The 22,305-nt window shown below is 47.3% G+C and overlaps 1 protein-coding gene across 2 annotated transcripts; it reads left to right on the plus strand.

The window, feature by feature from the left end:
- Nucleotides 1-2,095: 2,095 nt before the first annotated feature.
- Nucleotides 2,096-16,926, plus strand: bic (bicaudal). 2 transcript variants are annotated; one of them, XM_065437305.1, is made up of 7 exons: nt 2,108-2,233; nt 2,424-2,533; nt 2,698-2,753; nt 3,922-4,035; nt 7,018-7,126; nt 11,033-11,125; nt 16,462-16,926. In XM_065437305.1, exons 2-7 carry the CDS (start codon nt 2,488-2,490, stop codon nt 16,575-16,577), a joined length of 534 nt encoding a protein of 177 aa, XP_065293377.1. In that variant the 5' UTR covers nt 2,108-2,233; nt 2,424-2,487; the 3' UTR covers nt 16,578-16,926. The 2 variants fall into 2 exon arrangements, with proteins under 2 accessions (XP_065293378.1, XP_065293377.1); XM_065437306.2 differs by lacking the exon at nt 2,424-2,533 and having other exon boundaries at nt 2,096-2,233.
- The last annotated feature ends 5,379 nt before the right edge of the window (nt 16,927-22,305 follow it).

A 22,305-nucleotide genomic window follows, 5' to 3' on the forward strand; every position in this document is an offset into this window, starting at 1 on the left:
TCGAGCAACGCAGCGTTCGGCGCGGCAACGAAATGTGCGCCTGAGCAAGCGACGCACGCCTCGTCACCGCATTCACTAGAGGCGCTTTTGTACCGCTTTGAAGCATCGTACTCGTGGCTCAGTGGTAGCGTCTCCGTCTCACACTCCGGTGACCCTGGTTCGATTCCCACCCAGCCCATCTTGCAAGAGTTTAGCCAAAGCCACCTAGAAACAAGCGTAGCCGCCGCGAGCGACGGCGCGTGTTGGAGCCCCGTTTCTCTTCTGTCGTGACGTCACGGTGTCACGTGGTATGGCATGGGGTCAAAGGTCATTGAAGGCGACACCGCCGCGCCTGAGGAGCTGGGTTGAGCTCTCGTACACTCTAAGAACAGTTTACACCCTTTGGCTTGCCCCTTCTGCCACACAAAAATAATCGTCATCTGCCTTGATACGTTTCCTTTCTTTATCGCTGCGAGCCCGGAACTTTCCAGTAACGAACGGCACGCGCGTTATCAGCATAGAACCCTTTGGAGTGCCCCTTCTGATAACGCGCGTGCCGTTCGTCACTGGAAAGTTCCGGGCTTGCAGCGATAAAGAAAGGAAACGCATCAAGGCAGATGACGATTATTTTTGTGTGGCAGAAGGGGCAAGCCAAAGGGCGTAAACTGTTCTTATAGTGTAATATGCTTCGCATAAAATTCGTCCTGGTGCGGAACTCGAGCCCGGGACCACCGCCTTTTCGGAGCAGCCGCTCTACACTCTAAGAACAGTTTACACCCTTTGGCTTGCCCCTTCTGCCACACAAAAATAATCGTCATCTGCCTTGATGCGTTTCCTTTCTTTATCGCTGCAAGCCCGGAACTTTCCAGTGACGAACGGCACGCGCGTTATCAGAAGAGGCACTCCAAAGGGTGTAAACTGTTCTATGCTGATAACGCGCGTGCCGTTCGTTACTGGAAAGTTCCGGGCTCGCAGCGATAAAGAAAGGAAACGCATCAAGACAGATGACGATTATTTTTGTGTGGCAGAAGGGGCAAGCCAAAGGGTGTAAACTGTTCATCTGAGCTAACCAGGCGGCTTCCTTCGGAGGAAGGAGTTTCCTGCTTCCGTGTAGTACACTCTACCACAATACAGCTAGAGTTACTGTATATACAGTAACTCTAAGTACAGCAACGCCAGATTTCCCTCTAGATAGTGAGAAACTCTATCACTCTAAGAACAGTTTACACCCTTTGGCTTGCCCCTTCTGCCACACAAAAATAATCGTCATCTGCCTTGATGCGTTTCCTTTCTTTATCGCTGCGAGCCCGGAACTTTCCAGTAACGAATGGCACGCGCGTTATCAGCATAGAACAGTTTACACCCTTTGGAGTGCCTCTTCTGATAACGCGCGTGCGGTTCGTCACTGGAAAGTTCCGGGCTTGCAGCGATAAAGAAAGGAAACGCATCAAGGCAGATGACGATTATTTTTGTGTGGCAGAAGAGGCAAGCAAAAGGGTGTAAACTGTTCTTAGAGTGATGCTCTATGGAGTGGAGGTTTTTGTAGTTCAGGATAGTCGCGGAGAGACGGCACTCGCTGCTAACCTTACTTCCTGTTGCGGAGGAAGTGACCATTACTAGGCTGGCGTGCGCTCGACCAATGGCTTGACGAGAACGCGAGTGCTGCCTCCGAGATTGTAACAGACGCCGCTAAAATCTCGGAGGCACAAAAAAACGTGATTCAAGTTTGGAGTAGCCGCCGCAACTAGCGCTCGCAGGCGACTCTGGTGGAGAGAGGCCGGAGCCCGCTTCCCAGCTCACGCGGCAGGCATCATCCCGGCGCTACACTGGCGCTGAATAAAATAATGGCGTCGTCTGCTAGCCTCACGGTCGGCCTCGCACCAAGTGAGGAGACTATTTTTGTCACAGCAACACTAAAACGCTACAAAAGTACTTAATAAAGAGATATAATTTTGTAACCGTAAGTAGTAGACTAAGTTTAACACTGGCGACATGAAAAAAAAATCAATATTGTAATTTAAAAATATAGCTAATGCTTCGTAATTAAGCATGCCTATTATTTAGTTCGTATAATATAACAGTAACTGCGACGTCAGGTTTTTATCTTTTTTTTCACTTTGTGAACTGGTTCACGAAGTACTCGTATTCCTGTGACGTCTTCTTGGCCTGTTGGCGAGAGTAGCTCGTTGCTCTGTTTCTACGACTTCCGCGGACTCATTTTCGCCGCAACCGCCGGGGAATTGCTGAAATAGCGGTGAGTTCGGCATTCATTTTCGATAAGTTGACGGCCTGTCAGTCACACGGTCAGCTTATTTTTTTCTCGTGAACGCGGCTAGTGTGCGTAGTGACTCGGGGCACCAGTCAGAACGCAGCTGTAACAGATAGTAGTCGCGGCACAAAACACAAGTGGTGTGTGCTAGCCCTAACCACGCCGCACGCCGCAGCACGGGGCGACTGTGAATTGACCGGCCTTGATCGCTCTCAAATCGTCGTACTTCGTCGTGAAAGATGGCCGTGGGACATAATGAAGACGGCAAAGCGCCTTCCCACGCAGGTTTGATACGTGTTTCTTGGCATTTCATTCCGTTGTAATAAATGCGTTGTCAGCCTAGCGGCAAGTTGTCACAAAGGCCGCTCGCTGCTGGGTGGCCTTTCCTGCTACTCACACCGTGGGATCCACTAATAATCGGCACGGTCGCTTTTCATTTCCTGTTGCAGGCATGAATGCCGACAAGCTAAACAAGCTCCAGGCCCAAGTCCGCATCGGCGGTAAGGTGAGTTGGCGATTCCCCAAGCTTGGCGCGACCCAAAGCGCGCCAGCTTGCGCAATGAACGCTCAGTCATGTGCAGCGGTAACGCGCTTGCGAACGCTTTCCGCGTTACTAATGGGCTGTCACGTTTCAACTATTCCCTCAGGTCACTAGCTTTCTTTGTGGCGTACCCGAGATCGCGCTGATCGGGGAAGCAGCGTAGCGTGGTGGCGAGGGCGGGTGTCAGTTTCACGCCTTTTTCTTTGACCACATTTGGCTGCTACCACGTCCTCATTACGTTGCGGCGGTTGGGCGCTGCTAGTGTCGTTCAGTTTGTGCGTACAACAGTACAATTCCCTCATATTTCGATTTTTCGATCGTGCACGATGGTCGCAAGCCTCGTGTCTAAAATTGATTTCGGCGGCAGTAGTTTCCCAGCGTGTACGTTTGTGCCTGTATAGCAACTGAAAACGTTCAAAGTAATCGCTGATAAATATTTATAAAATAGCAAATGGCCGATACGTGGCACTGTGAATGCCGGTTATCGTGAAATCGTTGTTGAAGTAGGCATTTTAGTCAAGTGATCTCTACTAGCAGTTGTGTAAGGACAAACGTGTGACCTACTTATTTATCGCTTATTGCCAATTTGCTTATGGCACGATCATTTCGTGCAGATAAGTTTGCCTTCTACATTGTGTGGCAGTGCTGCATTGGTATTTTGGTGGTTTTATCTAGTTAAAAAAAAAAGAAAATTGCTCATTTGTGAATCTGGCAGTTGGAGAAAGTTCACCGGTGTGATCGTAGTAGCATTGCCATTGTTCTGTTGAAGTCGACCGCACCAAATTGACTGTAATCATTGGCAAGATGCTTGTCTGCCACAAAGAAATGCCGCTAAAAATTGGTGGTGACAATGGAAACACCAGTACCCTCAACCGGCTAAACTTTGAATGTCTTTAACATTTTTTTTTCTTTTCCTGTTGTATGAATCCTACAAGTATATTGCTGAATGTGCAAAATAGACCACAATAATAATAATAAGAAGAAGAAACATGCATGTTTACACCCTAATGGGTTAGGTAAGCATGATTAACACAAACATATTCATTTTTGTTTTCTTTTGAACTAATGGCTTGCATCTAGTATTAAAAAAATTGTGCAGATTACATGATTTAATTTAATGTCTGTTGGCCAGGGTACAGCACGCCGGAAGAAAAAGGTGGTCCACAGGACAGCCACAACAGACGACAAGAAGCTTCAGAGTTCTCTCAAGAAGCTTACTGTAAATAACATCCCAGGAATTGAAGAGGTGAGCTGTGACATTTTGTGATTGTTAATAGCTGCAACTTTTTAACTCCTTCCTATTTGGCGCAGATGTCACAAGATTATACGTATATATACCTTTAAGAATTTCTACCAAAACACGGAACCTTTCATCAGCAGAAACTGTCAAAATGTGCTATACAAATAATGCTGCAGGTAACGGAGTACATTTTCGTTGGCAGTTAAAAAAGTAATCATCAGCCTACATTTGGCTAAACCCTTCCTGGAATATCAGCAGCTGTCATATCAAGTATGTCTTATATTGAATTTTTTGTAGCTTTACAAGGTTCGTTGCAAATGAGACAAATGCGCCCCTGCATAAAGACAAGAGTGCTCATCCAGTGGGTAAAGGAGTTGGAGAGACCTGGTAAATTGTCACCCCTATACGCTCCTGACAGTGGAGTTTCCCAGCGACGGCTGCGCCACCTGTAGCGTCGAAAGCGCAACTCTGGTACTGATACAACTTCAGTCGACTGCGTAGAATCCAGCTGATGCACGTATTGGTATGACTGCGTGTGAAACTTCTGAACCACGTGCGCAACTGTCCTGCGGGCAAACATTCTCATACCACTGTTTTACGATGGCAAATATGCAAGACATCGAAAACAGCCCAGGAAAAAATAGCGTGGGGACAAAGGCTGCGTCAAAGGCTGTAACGGCCGTGCAGGGCTGCCTGCTCTCAGCCTCTACAGATATCCTGGCCGGCCGTGGTTTTATGCTCACGCTTCCTTCGTGGAAGATCACACTAGAAATGATTGTAGTCAGTAGACCGAAGTTTTTGGTCAAGAAAGAGTCTTGCCGGGCAGCCGACTTACATATTTTTTCAAATTGTCCATATCTTTTAGAGCTATTTATTTTGCTGTACGAAGCGTACTGCGTGGTGGCTGCAGGTGTTCTGGCTTGCGTGAGTTGCTGAGCACTTCACGCTGTGTGGCTCTGCTTGGGTCCAGGTTGCCGGATACGGTCACCCGAATCTTGGTGGCCGAAGCGGCTCAAGGTCGTGCCGGTGCCTCGGCAGTTGTATACTCTTAGATAAAGGTACCGGCTCGCAGCGTTAAAGAAAGGAAATGCGGACAAGACAGATGACGTTTATTGTTGTGTGGCAACATACAACCCAAAGGGTGCAATTTTGTTTTAGAGTGTAAACAAAGTACTGTGGTTGCTTGGCAGAACATTATAGCAGTCTAATAATAACATTTTTGTGCAAGTTGTTTAAGAGACCCTTCTAATAATTCTAAAAGATATGGTGCCTATCATCTCTGGTAAATGAGGCTTTGCAAGCGTGTCAAAACAGCACCACGGAAGGACACATTTTGTCTACGTTAACTCAAATGGTTGGATAAGAACACCTACGCCTAACGCTTATTAAGCTCAGCCATGCCTGCACACTCAATCGAGCTGCTTGATCAAAGCATAATATGGTAGTTGAGTGTACTCAGGCTAGAGATACGCTGCAGTTGTGTTTGCCTTGCTGGGAGTGACACTTTGCCAGCACAGTCATACCGGCGACTTCTTTCACGCTGTGAACGTGCCCGGCATCATACCTAGAGCTTTTCCTCTTTACGACGAATGGCAAGGCGTATCCGACCGTGTAATTTTGAGATTAGTCTGAAACCACATAGCAAAACTTGCGCCATTTGTTCGTTTCAAAACAAGCTTGAATATGCAATCACTTTGGCAGATCCGCATGGGCAGCGTGAGTAGCGTGTTCCGTCAGTGTCGGTTTTTACGGAAGGTGCCGCAAGAGGTGCTGACGATCGCTGCTCGGACGCGCCGCCTGGGCAGTGTCAGGAGCGTATGGTGCACCACAGAAATGTGCTCGCAGTGAGGGATATGGTACAAAGTGCACGAGGACATAATTGCGTATCGCACTCCTCAAAGTCCATATTGAGCAAATGATTTGACAGCCATATAACATTCATGAAGCACTTTTTGTCTGCAGGAAACAGTCGTGTGGCACAAGAACTTGCACAAAGTGTAGTAAAATGCATTCTGTCGATGCGTTTCTGCCAGTGCGGCTTTTTGAACATTGCTACTCGCATTACAAGCAGCAGCTCTCTGGGCTGTCCAGTCTGGTTTGGAGTGGTTTTTTTTTTTTTGTTTGTTTGAGAAAGCGTGTAACCAAAATAACTGAAACCCGACGTTTCAGAGCTGTTCCAGCTTTTCCTTCAGCTATGACATGGTGGGAGGCACGGTGTTTGCTTTTGGTGGCTTGGCGAGGCGTGTAGTGATCTTGTGCAGGCCTTGGAAAATATGTGCTGGAGAGAGTTCCTGAAAAGCAGTTCACATTTCTAGTCATTTGCTGTATGCCACCACTCCAGAAGGAGCCACCTGTGGTAATGCTTATAAAGACTTGGTGCAGTATGCACTGCAACAGCAGTGTACTAACCCCTTGTCTTATCGCAAAGGTCCAACTTCTGCCTGTCAGACAGCATTTGGCAATTTAGCAATGACCTGGTCACGGTAGCTTAGCCAATGTAAGACACTGCACTTTTAGCGTAATGGGCAAGGTCTTGCAACATGCCCATCTGTGGTGATTATTTGTGCACAATATGTAATTTAGTAAGTACTAAGACACAACAACTCCATGTCATCAAAATGTAAATGGTGTTTTTTTACCTATGTGGCACGAGCGCTAAGTTGCTGTTTGCACATGAAGCCAATGGAGGCAAGTTGCAGAAAGTTTTGCTGCATTGCAGTTGCCGATATCATAGCAGTTGTGTTGCTATTCAGTGCTTAGATGTCTCGCCTGTGACGCCTGTAGGGTTGTAGCTGTGAGTTATACATGGTCGGGCCTTCATTGTAATGTGTGTGCTCTCAAGATCATTGATACAAAGGAAATAATGTTGCAATACAATATTTTTGTGCAGTGATGCTGATGTAATAGACCTTCTGCACACAGTGATAGTTTGATGTGCTGCAATATGCCCATCTAATGAAGCTCTCTTCTTTGATTGGCCATGTGCAGGTGAACATGATCAAGGAAGATGGCTCTGTCATCCACTTCAACAACCCCAAAGTCCAGGCTTCCTTAGCAGCGAACACGTTTGCAGTCACAGGCCATGCTGAAACAAAACGTGAGCAGCCACTCCAGATGTTTGTTTTGCTACTTAAGGGGGGACGCGGGGATCAGATCGCGAAAATCGCAAAAAAGATCGATTTTTGGCAACGACGCGTTCCGGTATCTGCAATGCCTAATCTACATTGTATCAAAATGGTTTGACTGAAAACGCACTAAAAGTGCGCGAAAAAAATTAATTTGTGAGTGCGTAAGGCGAGAAAACAGCTTTAAATCGCGTAAAATCACCGCAGTTCGCAGAGCCCTAACTCGTCTTTCCCGCCACCGAACGCCGCCATCTTGGTATCGTTCGAAAGCTCGAAGTTTCGCCATTCCCTTTCTGAATTCTTCGGTCGTCGCCATCTTGTAACAAACACACAAACACAAAAGAAGCGCGGGTCTGCTAGAGGCGGTCACACGGGCCCTGCGATGAAAGCGGGCCTCCGATTGGTTGCCGTACTGAAAGGCGTCTCGCCATTAGTTGCTGCTGCAGCAGCGGGCAAGCTGGCAACCACAGCGGAACGCAGTTGTCTGCTTTGAAAACCACGCCGGCGTGTGTCTTCGTTAGACACTCGCAGAATTCGGATTTATGAAAGCTCCCAGGTCAGTGATGGATTGTCGCTTGTTCGAAAAGAACTTTTAAATGACGCATGCCTTCGGAAAACAGAAGCGCAAGCCTCCTACAGCGAGAGAAAGACGGCGGCCAGCGGGAGAAGCGGAGAACCCGACTGAACGCGCGGATAATGTGCCGCGTTATCTTGCACCGTGCGATTCCAGCAGCGAAACCGACAATCGCCCTGTGACATCGACACTGATAACCATGCCACCGGAAGATGTGCCAACGGAGGCTCTCGCACCTGTGCGTATGGCCGCGCGAGTCAGCACCCGAGATCGCGTTGTTGGAGGCGACGCGGGTCGATGGTCTCCATCACCGGCAGAGACGGTGTGCGTTTCCGATACATCGTGCGACAGGGACACGCAGCCTGCGAGTGAGCCCCAATCGTCGACAAGCTACATACTGTATGGTGACTCAAGGCTCACCAGACGAATCGTCGCACGATTCAGACGCGCCTTGAACCGCGTTTTGTGTCAGCGGTGACTGCAGAAGCGCAGGCATGCAGCATTCGCGACTCCCTTCGCGCAGTGTCCGCGACAGAGCGGAAGCAGCAATGCCAAGAACAAATTTCGGCCCCTTGTGACTGTGAGTTCATTATTATGCCTGTTTCCGCGATGAACTCTTTGATCGCTAAAACTCTGTGCCCAAGGTGCCAACAGCGTTCTGTGGGTACACTGCGATACCAGGCTCGGTCTGGCAGTGAAAATGGTGGTCATGCACTACTCCAGACGGCGCAAGAAAAGGATAAAGAACGCCTGAAGAAGGCATCCAAAGCCCACCAAACAATGAGGCAAAGGTGTAAGAAGATGCCTGACAACAATGATTCAAAATATTACAGCCCTGGTGCTTTTTAATAAATTTGCAGTGCTTTTAAAACTTTGCAGCCAGTTTTCTCAATTGCATGTTTTTTGTCAATCACCTCGCTCGTGGAAAGCGTAGCACAACAATGGCTGGACCGATTTTGGCCCAGTTTGTTTTTCTGTGATCCACAAGCTGTGCTGTACGTAAAGACAGTCTTGAAATGTTTCTTTATCTTTCCATTATTTAATTATTTCACAATTACTACATGTCTCCATGCAGTGAAGCACAGTCATGTGCATTTTATGTTGAGCAAAAAATTATTAGTGCACTAAAAAAAAAATAGAACACTGTCTTGATGTAGATTAGACATCTGGGCAAACATGCAAAGTATTCCCAGCTCCCTATCACGTTTCATTACTGTGCCAGGCTTTCCACAAGCAAGGAACTTGTAAATTCTTATAAAACAAAAACTAATTAAGATATCCTAATGAAATTTTAGATTTGTCTCTTTATTGCAATGTGCAGTGTGTGTGCCAAATTTCAGCCCTTTCTGTCAAGAAACAAAAAAGTTAAATCTGATCCCCACCTCCCCCCTTAATTTTTTTCGGGCACTTTTAGTGCATTTTCAGTCAAACCATTTTGATGCAATGTAGATTAGGCATTGCAGATACCGAAACGCGTCGTTGCCAAAAATCGATCTTTTTTGCGATTTTCGCGATCTGATCCCCGCGTCCCCCCTTAAAGGGCACCTCACCAGGCCCCGTAGCAAATTATGGTTATACGCTTGAAGTTGTTACGTGTCCTCTAGAGGGTGTCCTGCTGCAAAAATTTTTTAAATCTGCTCATTAATAGCCGAGATAAAAATATTTCAGTGCTGCAAACCCATGATTTCAGCAGGCGGTTTCCAATGTCAAGTTAGATGCTCCCTCCACTCACCCCGTCTAGCCTTCGCAAGTGGAATTCCTTTCCTGCGTTTTGGGTGAACCACTTTACATGGCTGCCTTCACATCTTATACATGGCCATGCATATGCATACGACCAATTCGCACTTCCATGGCTTGCCCGCCAAAAGCACAAGAGCCTCTGATTAGCTGTCTGAGCAAGCACTGCAGGCGAACCAGGATCATATCTTGCAGTGGGGTATCGACGACTCGGCCTACGCAGCGTGGTCATGTTGAGAAGAGCGGGCGTATGAAGCCACGCCACCTGGCCAAACCACTTTTGGAATGTGTCGGCTGGTTTCCCTGCTGCCGTGAGGGAAAGCCAAATTCTGGGGCCACTTTTGTGCTGTTTGTTGTTTGGTATTGGGGAGTTACTGCTATTTTGGTTCGACGTAAGCGCAACTTTTGCTATATATACTCATTGTAACTACAGTGTTAAGATATTGTTCGGTATACAGGATAACTCGATTTAAATAGGTTTGATATAGTAGGGTTCGACTGTGTTTTGACTGTGGCAAGCTGTGCATTTCTTTGTCCCAGTGATGTTAGTCAGTTACTGCATGCAGTGTTTAGAAAAATTGTCTACTGTACCATTCAAGATGACCTGCCACGGTGGCTTAGTGGCTATAGTGTTGCACTGCTAAGCCTGATGTCACAAGATCGAATCTCTGCTGCGGTTGCCGCATTTCGATGGGGGCGTAATGCAAGAAAGCCCGTATCCCATGAATTGGGGGCACATTAAAGATTCCCTGGTGGTTAAAATTAATCCAGAGTCTCCCACTATGGCATTTCTCATGATTAGATTGTGGTTTTGGTACATAAAACTTCAGAATTCAACCATTCAAAATGATGGAATGATTGTATCGGGGAAAAAAAAAATGCTTTTTTGCAAGTGTAACCTTCCCCAAGTCTCAAAATGTAAACCCTCCACAGATGGCATTTTCGTTCGTTAAGCATTTGCATCTGCTTCTGAAGTTTGATGCCTCTGAAATTCTTATGGCAGCAGAGCTGCTGCCGCTTTCTAGGTTTCCTGTGATTCTCATGAATACCAGTGTAGTAACAAGTTATCCAAGTGCTCAGCTGCTTCTTTACTTGTGTTGGTAGTATCTGGAGATGCGTACAGCTTGCATGCTTTCGTGCACACGTGATAAAGTGCGAAGTGGCTATTCCTTCAAATTTTGCAAGTGAGCAGCGTACAGCTATTTGCATGGCTACCAGTTGAAAGCGATCGTGGGTGTCCTGCTGACTAATAGGTACAGCTGCCGCAGCATTGTAAAGGAGGGGGGCAACCATTGGTTTCATGAAACTGTAGATGTGTGTGCTGTGCAATGATTTGCAAGGCAGTGCCCCCACTTGATCAAAGATGAGAAATTTGAAAAGTTGTGTGATGGAAGTGGAAGCTGTTAGAATTTTGCCGAGTTTGACTGGGCACAAGGGTCTTTCCAGTGTGTCCAAATGCAAGCAACCCAAACATATCTTTGTGTGTGAAGTATTGCAATTTTGAGGTAGCCAGTATGCATTCTGCTATCTAAATCGCTGCTCGACATCCTGCTCTCATTTCCAACAGAAATCACAGAGATGCTTCCTGGAATTCTGAACCAGCTTGGGGCTGAGAGCTTGACTCACCTGAAGAGGCTGGCCAGTGTACAGAGTGCAATGGGTGTGTATTATTTCTAAGAGCATCAGTCTTCTCTTGTGCTCTATGCCACTTCACTTGGCTTCCTTTTCTCTCAATTCTATAAATGTTTCAGACACTAAATCAGTCTGGACTGCCACAGCATTTTTTGAAAACTGCTTTAAAAAATAAATCTGAAATTTCCTTCCTTCTTTCGTATTTCATGCCAAAACATAAATGCTGGTGCGTTAGTGTGATGTCATGTATTTCGGAGTACTTTTCCATATTTGGGCTTTATTTGCGTTGTAAAAGTTCCTGCTAAGCTCTCAAGTTGATCATTTTAGAATGCAATGTACTGCATGGGTTTTAATGTAAAACAAGGTGTTCTTTCCCAGGATATTTAATCTCGAATCGCCCCCACCCCCATATATGTGAATTTTGCCTTAAGGTGTGGCTTCATGGCAGCGCAACTTCCACCTTATAGTGAAGCTTTACGGCAGTGCGATAACGTGAAGCCACCCTAAAGATGACATTTTCTAGGGTCCTCAAACTGGCGCCCTCGCCTTATATTCGTGACCGCCTTATAATGGATTACGGTAGTCTTTCTATGCCAATGAATAACTATACTTCGTTTAATCCTCAGAACGCGATCCTGTGGAAGCTATGCAAGAAGTTTGATGATGAAAACATGTAACTATGTGCATCTAGCGGCCACATGTTCATGCAACCATGGTGAGCCACACACTGTAGTCAACTGTAGTCAAATGCCACACACTGTAGTCAACAGCAGATCCCTCTTGCGTGCCAGCACCGACTTCTTCGTGTCACGTTCGATAGCATGGACGATCTCCAATTTTTCTTCTATGCTGAGCACCCAGCGCCTTTTTATCCGAGCTTCAGAACGATGTGAGTCTTCGCTTGCACGACGCCATAACGCTCTCTGGCACGGCGTCAAAATGATGTTGATGTGGCTTCACGCGCAAACGCACAGGACGCTTGGAGGCCGTTGTTCCGATCTCTGAGGCTTGTTGTTCTGCTGGGCCGCCCGATGGAGGCGGCGCACCGCCGTGTTTGCGCGACGAAAAGTTGAAACGGCATGTTTTAACCGAAACACATTATGTTCAATGACGGCTGAGTCAGGGATTTGACTTTACTACTTTTAAGGGGGGGATATGGGGATCAAAGCTAACTTTCTTATTTACCATCCGATTTTGATTAAATTTTGCACAGATGTTAATAATATCACATAAACAAAGCTGTGAAAATATGGTGAAAATAGGGCTGCAATATCTGAAGTACTTCTTTGTTTACAAAATTGTTCTGCTTTCATTTTTGCAAAATGCCTGCACACCCGTATATTGGTGCTAGGAGTTCAAACAAACTTTGATAGCACTCCTATATGTATCCTCCATACAGTGACATTCCTGTAATTTTTTTAGCCTAACGGATTTTTTTTATATTTTCATTCTTTTGCAGCTACTTCAGTTGCATGAAAATCGAGACTGTGAAAACAAAATATAACAAATTATTGAAGCAACTATTTTGAAAACAAAACATGTCACTGTGTGCAGTGGTGCACAATGATTGTAACAAAACAAACGGTGTAAAAATATTCACAACGGTGGCTGAGATATTGGCTTTGCAAGTTGACCTTGGTGGTAGAAAAAAGTTTTGAGAAAAAGGTGTTTGAAGTTTTGGGCCATGTTTATTCGACTAGAAACCACCGGCCTTGTCGGTACAGGAGTCAGGCTGCTCTCTTGGCTTCTTGGATCTCTTATGCTTGCTTTCATGTGCTTTTTGTGCCCTCTTCTTGCGCAACGCATTTTTCTCAGCTGCTCGACTCGCTTGAGTCCGTCGCCACCGAGCATGATCCTCCAGCCGCAAACCCTATCTTCCGTTCGGTTGCCGGTACAGAACGAAGTGACGCGCGGACAGTGGCGGCGGTCATATTCAACACTTCTGACAAGATGAATTGTGACTCAAGATGCGACTGCATGGTGCGACCGTTGCTGATGCACGGTTCCTCTTCACGGCCGCAGACGCACGCGCTTGGACCGCACTTTCGTCGTTCATCTCGGTGACGGCGGTGGCACAATCGGGGTACGTCGCGGAGCACTTACACGGCGTTGCAGGCCCGGAAGCATCGGAAAAGGCGGTTATTAGTTCGGTATCATCACCACTGGAACTCAAGGCTGCAACAGCCTGCGAATTGCCCGGCAATGCGTCGACAGTCTAAGCTTGCGCGCGGACGCAACTCTGCTAGGACTAATCCATCGGATGTTCGGCGGCTTGCGCTTGCGGCTGCCGAAGCGGCGCTTGGTCGCGTATTTCGTCATCCACGCCCGCCAAGTCATGCTCGAAACCACAAAATGAAATAGAAAACTCAAATCCGATTAAAGCGATGAAGCGGCGGCGTACGTCGAATATCCAACACGTAAACAAAGGGGCTGCAGCCAGCGCGCGAAGAAACGGGAGAAGCAGACGCCGCAGCAGCTCGCTTCCAGACCCGGCCAATGGGGCGGCTCATAGAACGCACGTGACGGAGCAAGCCAATCGGCGGCCGCGACAAGCAGCTCCGCGACCTTCAGACTTTTTTGCTTTTTTATGCTTGCCCTTCTCTCTATCAGGAAATGAAAGAGAGGAGTCAAAAGGCGAAGAGGCGCGCTTTTCAACGGTACTAGCATGGCCGCGCCGCGTACTGCCGTTCCGGAGCTAGGGACGCTCGAAAACCGCGACTTTTCCACCGATTTTCACGAAATTTTCGCTGTATTGCCTTATGTATATATTTATTTATGGTACTTAGCAGTCGTTTTCAGCGGAAATATTTGGAAAACTTATAGAAAAGGGGTCAAAGATTCGAAATCTGCAACTTTCTAAAAAGTGATTTTTGGGTCGTTTTTCCGGAGTTGATCCCCGCGTCCCCCCTTAATATGAAGCCACTGTTTAAGGGGGGAGAAGGGGATCAGAATTAACTTTTTTGTTTCTTGACAGAAAGGGCTGAAATTTGGCACACACACTGCACATTGCAATAAAGAGACAAATCTAAAATTTCATTAGGATATCTTAATTAGTTTTTGTTTTATAAGAATTTATCAGTTCCTTGCTTGTGGAAAGCCTGGCACAGTAACGAGACATGATAGGGAGCTGGGAATACTTTGCATGTTTGCCCAGATGTTTAATCTACATCAAGACAGTGTTCGATTTTTTTTTTAGTGCGCTAATAATTTTTTGCTCAACATAACATGCACATGACAGTGCTTCACTGCATGGAGCCATGTAGTAACTGTGAAATAATTAAATAATGGAAAGATAAAGAAACATTTCAAGACTGTCTTTAAGTAAAGCACAGCTTGTGGACCACAGCAAAACAAACTGGGCCAAAATTGGTCCAGCCATTGTTGTGCTACGCTTTCCACGAGCGAGGTGATTGACAAAAAAAATGCAATTGAGAAAACTGGCTGCAAAGTTTTAAAAGCACTGCAAATTTATTAAAAAGCACCAGGGCTGTAGTATTTTGAATCATTGCTGTCAGGCATCTTCTTACACCTTTGCCTCATTGTTTGGTGGGTTTGGATGCCTTCTTCAGGCGTTATTTATCCTTTTCTTGCGCCGTCTGGAATAGTGCATGACCACCATTTTCATTGCCAGACCGAGCCTGGTATCGCAGTGTACACCTACAGAACGCTGTTGGCATCTTGGGCACCGAGTTTTAGCGATCAAAGAGTTCATCGCGGAAACGGGCATAATAATGAACTCGCAGTCACAAGGGGCCGAAATTTGTTCTTGGCATTGCTGCTTCCGCTCTGTCGCGGACACTGCGCGAAGGGAGTCGCGAATGCTGCATGCCTGCGCTTCTGCAGTCACCGCTGACACAAAACGCGGTTCGAGGCGCGTCTGAATCGTGCGACGATTCGTCTGGTGAGCCTTGAGTCACCATACAGTATGTAGCTCGTCGACGGTTGGGGCTCACTCGCAGGCTGCGTGTCCCTGTCGCACGATGCATCGGAAACGCACACCGTCTCTGCCGGCGATGGAGACCTTCGACCCGCGTCGCCTCCAACAACGCGAGCTCGCTTGCCGACTCGCGCGGCCGTACGCACAGGTGCGAGAGCCTCCGTTGGCACCTCTTCTGGTGGCTTGGTTATCAATGTCGATGTCACAGTGCGATTGTCGGCTTCGCTGCTGGAATCGCACGGTGCAAGATAACGCCGCACGGTATCCGCGTGTTCAGTCGGGTTCTCCGCTTCCCCCGCAGGCCGCCGTCTTTTTCTCGCCGTAGGAGGCTTGCGCTTCCGTTTTCCGAAGGCATGCTTCATTTAAAAGTTCTTTTTGAACGAGCGACGATCCGTCGCTGACCTGGTTGCTTTCATAAATCCGAATTCTGCGAGTGTCAAACGAAGAAAGACGCCGGCGTGGTTTTCAAAGCAGACAACTGCGGTCCACCATGGTTGCCAGCTTCCCCGCTGCTGCACCAGCAACCAATGGCGAGACACCTTTCAGTACGGCAACCAATCGGAGGCCCGCTTTCATCGTAGGGCCCGTGTGACCGCCTCTAGCAGGCCCGCGCTTCTTTTGTGTTTGTGTGTTTGTTACAAGATGGTGACGACCGAAGAATTCAGAAACGGAATGGCGAAACTTCGAGCTTTCGAACGATACCAAGATGGCGGCGTTCGGTGGCGGGAAAGACGAGTTAAGGGGGGACGCAGGAATCAAATCGCGAAAATCCCCAAAAAGATCGATTTTTGGCAACGATGCGTTTCGGTATCTACAATGCCTAATCTACATTGTATCAAAATGGTTTGACTGAAAACGCGCTAAAAGTGGCCGAAAAAAATTAATTTAGCAGTGCGTAGGGCGAGAAAACGGCTTAAAATCGCGTAAAATCATCGCAGTTCGCGAAGCCCTAACTCGTCTTTCTTTCAAATTCCACATCGAAGATTTAGTGATTGTGACCAGTTGTGTAGGTTCTTGGTGGCCTTGAAACAAAAACTATACAATTCCTGCGCCGTCACAACTCAATAAAAAATTCAGTTATGGAAAATGCGTGTGAAATATTGACTCCGAGCCCCCCCCCCCCCGGTCACATCTCCCTAATGTCTTCCCTGCGAACCTGGCAGCTATGATTATTGTGCAATGTATGCTCTGCACCTGTCAGCTCAAAATGGCCAGACCTGGTGACTGGCCCTTTAAGCTTGTCTTGCTCGTGTCCAAAAATTTACTTGAATCAGCACTAAACTTATTGCCTGTCTGTTGCTGTTCTCTAAACAAAAGAAATTTGTGTTTTGCTTAGAACCCATGTTGCTAATGGTCTGTGGTGGCACAAGTTAGATTTTTGTTCAAGTTTTTTAACGTACATTTGACCGTGGTGCGTCTTATTTCAGTGAGCCATTCGGAACAAAGTGGAGGTGCTGGTGCCTGTGCTGGCGACGACGAAGACGATGATGTTCCTGATTTGGTTGAAAACTTCGATGAAGCTTCAAAGGCAGAAGTAGTCTAGGCTGTGTGTTCACTGAATGAAAGCACAAGGACATGGCAACATCTTTAAGAGTGGGCTCAACATGTTATGCGAGAAGATGAAGCAGAGTGGCGTTCATCGGGCGGGCCAACAGTGGTGTTGCAACACCTGTGTGTTTGTTGCTTGCAAATGCTCGCGGCTTCCCAGTGTATTTTTCTCGCAGTGCCACGCTGGCGTTGTGTGCATCTGCAGGACTTTTTTTTTTTTAAGTGTATATCTTCATCATTATTGATAGTTTTGCAGATTGTGTTTTGGGGCTGTCTGGGGAGGGGGTAACAGCTCTGTCAAAGGCGTTGGTTGGAAAGTACCGAGAATAAAATGCTGCACAGCACATGTGGCTACACATTGTTGTTCCTTCCCCATAGGCTCTTGATGTCAAACATTTCTTGACAAAGTTAATATTGTTGGATTTTCTACTCGATAGTTCTCAACAGTGCTGTAACGCAGGGCATCTTAGTTTAGTGCAGGCTTGAGGGTCACTAAAGGTCAGCTTTGTATCTTGCGAAAGGGGGGCAGGGTCCCACATGTCCACCAAGTGCAACATTCATCCACAACTGCAAAGTTGCCGAAAATGCCAGTGTCGGCAAATGTGCGCAAGTTTATTTAAAGCTGGCCTTGATTGAGCACATGCCTTTCTTGCAATACATATGCAACTTGGCAATGCTTTAGCCTCAGGCGCAGCTCACAAACATGTAGCAGCAGCAGTAGCAAAGCAAGAACAGCCAAGACTGACAAGCAAAACATTGTTCTTTTCCGTCACTGCAACTAGGCTGTTGCAGATTTTGGCTGCTTCGGGAACTTGTCTGTATTGTTGGGGTTGAAGGACGGACTTCGGGAAGAAAAACAAACTTGGGAGGGTTTATTCTACATTATATACAGAGAGGTGAGAGTCAAGTAACAGACGTACAGTCATTACGGGCCGGCAGCAACTCGGACGCTGCGGCCCGCGGCAAGAAGTTCGAGAGAGGTGAATCAGGGAATGCTCTAGAATCTCTGGAATGCTTCTTATAAACCCTGCGAGCACTGGAAGTCGCGTCATGTTTGACCAATGGGAGAGTCCGCTCAGATGACGCCATTTTCGGCCAATGGTTGGCGCCCGTGCCGCGGTGCCACACCAGGCGACTCCCTGCGGTCTTGCCTTCTGACTTGCAATGCTCCGTCAGCCTAGAGCGTAGGGGGTGACGGCGGACGAAGGCGGACAGGCTCAATTACAGCCGTCATGTTGTCACGGCGCATTACAGCCGTCTTGGTCCGAGACCCCCTTTTCTTCGCAACAGTGCCTGGCTATCCCTTCGCTTTCTGGAAAAGTCAAGCATTGAATAGTTCCCCGGCGGCACACGACCTGGGGGCCGCCAACTTGTTTTCACGTGTCTTGCCTCAGGAATGTGGCATCCCTGCTTCTGCATTCCTCAATTAGCTGTGCTGCGATTCGATGTGGTCTGGGGAACTCGAAGTAGCCTCAGGAAACGGCGCCATATATAACAGTATCAACTTGAAGAATTTTTTGAAGACAAGGCTGACTTCGCGAATTTGGCGTGTCTGGGTGTGTGTAGCCACTTTCAGAACGTCGTAATGAGTTGCAAAAGGTATAAAAATGTAGGTATTGAGGAAATTAAACTAAGAATTAGTTGCAGACTAGGTAGAACTCGTACGGATGTAAATATTGCCGAAATAGAAACTCGCATTGCATCCATAGACTTCACTATCTCCAGGACCGGCGGCCCACCTGGCATTGTAAAAAAAAAATAAATAAAAGCCAAGGGCACGGAAGGTCGACAAAATTTCACGTGATATACGATGCAAATAAAATTCGAAACGAGTGAATAATGATCATAATCCTGTGTGTACTGCGCTGTTTCAAAAAGTTCAGTACAAGTTCCTGAACTTCCTCCACTGTGACTATCGGTGCCGATGTCGTGCAGTGACAAAAAAATTACCGACGATTACGTTACTTCCTAATGCGAAATTTGAGCGCAGCAAATAAGCTGTTTCACCTTTTCGATAGATTGAGGCAAAGAAATCGAGCAACACATGTATGCGCTATCACAGAATTTTTTTTTTATTTTTCACACGTATTCCTTTAACAAAGACTCCACTAACAGTTCTTGACAGTCATGAAGGAAGCTTTGTGGTCGGAGAAATAGACTGATATATGTTCGACTTGGTACACCAATGCTTGATTCTCAAAGACGTTCACAAAGACGTTCACAACTGGGCCCTTAATGCCATATTGGCCTCCGCCGTGCATCAGTCGTCGCACTTGCATGAATGGGATTCGCGGAGATACGAGTCTTACACTCACCGCATTAAGTTGTGGAAGGTGCGCTGGCCTCGAGGGATATTTGTAACCGTTTGTTGTCGAAATAACAACCAAAACAAGCGCGAACGAGACCGACCCAACAGAACCAAACAGGCGCGGGCGAGAGCTGTGGCGCGAGCAGACGATAGTACGAAACGAGCGGATCGGCTGAGACCAGACACGAGTGCGCATCGAGCCGTAAGGAGGGTCCGCATGATACCAGCATCGCGCGCGCACGTCACTGAAGGGGCCGCTCTCATTGGTCTCCGCCATTCGCGGCTCGCGTCCTTCGTCTCCCACTCCAGCGAAGGGGGGCGGAGCTGGTTACGAGGCCAACGCCGACGACGACGCGAAACCCAGGAACGGACGCCAAAGAGCTGCGCTCTAAAAAGCAGACGATTTCTCCGGCGCCATGGCAACAGACGACACTACGAGGAAAATATCTGTGCAGCTGATGCTACAAGAAAAAGTGTCGCTGATGAAAATTTCGCATCGGGAAGCCGATGCGAAATCGAGCTGGTAGGCGACACCGGATGCCGCCGAGGCGAAACGTGTTGCCCACATAGCGCCACTTTAACGACCCGGGCGGAGATTTGCTGGTACCGGAGTACACTCTAGTACCGGAATAAGAAACTGCGCGCCATCGTTTTCACGTATACACGTGTGACGGTCGGCGATGTACTGGTTCTCGACCGCGTGCGCCTCGAGTCTTTCGCCATCTGTCGGAAGCGCCTCACTTGCGTAGATGTGCGTAGTATCAGCGTATCAGTATGAGGGATCACGCGGCGCGCTCCTCGTAGGTTTCGCTTACGGCGCTCAATAAAGACGCCACGCGGCAGCCTTCATGGGCATTTATGCAGGTACTTTCAAAACGAGGCAAGTTTTTGACTGTCGATATAATAATCTTGGGCAAACTGAAAGTACAGAATCGTTTACAGACACTATCTCTTTACCGAATACATACAGTACGTGAACGCCACTGCGCGCGGTCGCCGCGATGGAGTCTCCCGAACCGGCTTCTTGCGCGAAAGGTAGGCAAACGTTGAGAGTAAACTATGTGAAATATGTTCTTATAGTGGGCTGTCTGTAAAACCAAATGGGGCATAACAATGTAGCCTCAATCCAGCGATCGCACGGGTTCGCAGTGACCGACTGCGCGTCTGCACGCATTTTCGTGCACAATGTTTTGCTTTCGCTGTGAGCGCGTTTTCGCACCATTCCGTGAGCTTTAGGCCGCAGCATACGAGCATTTGACAGTACTCTAGCAACCATTGTTGCGTGGACGCTATCAGAACTGTTAAAAAATTATCCCGTTATAGAGACTTCGACGCCTAGCTACGGCGACTGTGATGTGCCGTCGCGACGATTCTATCTTTTTTTGTCTTCTAAATTCTTGGACATTTCAATATTCTCAAGTTTCGTCGCACTTGTATGGTACAGGCTGGAGCACTTTTCTTTTATATTTCTCTTTTAGCTCCCAAATAATATATGTATGTTTATCGGTCTTCAGCGTGCGATTTCCCTCTGCTTGATTCTTGTAATCCAGTGCATTAATTCGTAACACAAACATGACCATATATGCCGTGCATTTTAATGCGCCGCTTACCGCTCTCTTTCCGTTCCAGTGAACTTGCGAGTATCTAGTATCAACAAGCTCATAAGGGCCGTTTATAGTCCGACGTAACGCCCGCGCGCGCGCGCACGCTACGTCACACCGGCGCAGCTAACGTAACCGGCGGCTTCCAACGCGCCCCGATGGGCCCGGCGCCGATATGGCTCCTGAGCCATTCGCGCGTCGAAGTCAGCGGAACTCTCGCACCACAATGCATTGCGCGCGAAGAAAAAGGCGCCGACACAACTCCGCAGACGGCTTTTGCAGACGGCGCGCGACTTGGCGAACCTTCTGCGCATGCTCCGAAGATAGCAGCCGCTGTCTGCCGGTCACCCGTTTTCAAAATAATGCTGGGATGTCTAGTGATCACTTTTTAGAACTTTTGAGCTTTTATTTGTCATCTACGTTCATTACATGGAATGACACCATCTATTTGCAGAGAAACGGAGTGTGCATTGGTTCGTGCATTGCCCCGCTCCTCAGTGATTTATTTTTAGCTAGCTCTCCTAGACGATCGCCATGTCTGTCAACCTTTGTCAGACTAACATTTTAAAAATATTTCGTTACGTGGACGATTTTTTGTTTTTTGTTCAGTGTTCTCCGGCTGACCTTGAGACTGAGGTTGCCTCGGTAGTGCCAATAGTCCAAGAATGCCTTGCGCCCCTTGACGTTATCTACAAGCTCCCATAGGATCATGAGATCCGGTTTTTGGATTTGCGCTTAGCTTGTTCGGATATTCATACGTGTTGGTCCTATGAACCTCGTGCTAACAAACCACTTCTTCCGTTTCATTCTGCCCATTCCAAGTTGATCAAGAGAGGCATTGCTAACCTTTGCCTTAATAATGCTTTGAAAAAGTCGTGCCACCATACTGTTTCGTCTAGCTTTGCCTCTCAGTGCGATCGGCTTTCGCAGGCTGGTTATACCGTGTCCCTACAAGTGTCAATAGCAGAACGAATTCTAAGGGAGCGTAGAAAAGACAACCAGCACGCAGATAATCCTGTAACTACTAGGGGTAGGACTAGCGTCATCCCTTATATTCACACCGTCTCACATAATCTTAAGAAAATCGCCCAGCGAGCGAATGTTCGTGTGGTGTTTTCTGCCCCTAACAAGCTAATGAGGATTTGCAAACTCATTAATCCCAATAAGGTAGCTCCTCTTTCCTGTGACAAGAACCACAAAAATGTTTGTTAATTGCACACATTGTGTCGTTTATTGTTTTCCACTCAAGTGCGGAAAACGTTACGTTGGTCAAACTGGCCGATGTCTGAATGACAGGCTGCGCGAACATGGTTACAATGCCAAGAATTGTATTACAGCTGGGGGGTTTCTTGCGCAGCGCTGCAAAACGTGTGGTTGCGAACATGTCTTAGAGGAATGCGTCATTCTTGGTCGCAGTCGTAATCAGCTCACAAGAAAAATCATCGAAGCAAGGGCTATCATTGGTCTGGGCCATGCATGTGTAAGCTCACCTTCATTATCATTATCAAACAATGAATTGGCGTATCTCCGACTGCCACAGGCTGTCTGAATATGTTACCACTTGGTTACTATCGGTTTTGTTGCTTCATTTCTTTGTTATCTCCTGATGTCATATGGTTTGCCGAGTGTATAAGTAGTCTTGTGCCACGAAATAAACTGTCAGTTGGAAGTTAGCGCTCACTCTGTTTTCCGTTCCCTTTGATTACCCCTACCTCCTTCCTTTTTTGCTCTTCCGAGCTGCGCTACAAGCCTATAACAGCCGGTTTTAAGTTTCGCCAGCCAAGCTTCACGCAATCCCACGAAACACGCAAGCA

The sequence above is a fragment of the Dermacentor albipictus genome, chromosome 9 (assembly GCF_038994185.2).
Source record: "Dermacentor albipictus isolate Rhodes 1998 colony chromosome 9, USDA_Dalb.pri_finalv2, whole genome shotgun sequence".
NCBI classification, from domain to species: domain Eukaryota; kingdom Metazoa; phylum Arthropoda; class Arachnida; order Ixodida; family Ixodidae; genus Dermacentor; species Dermacentor albipictus.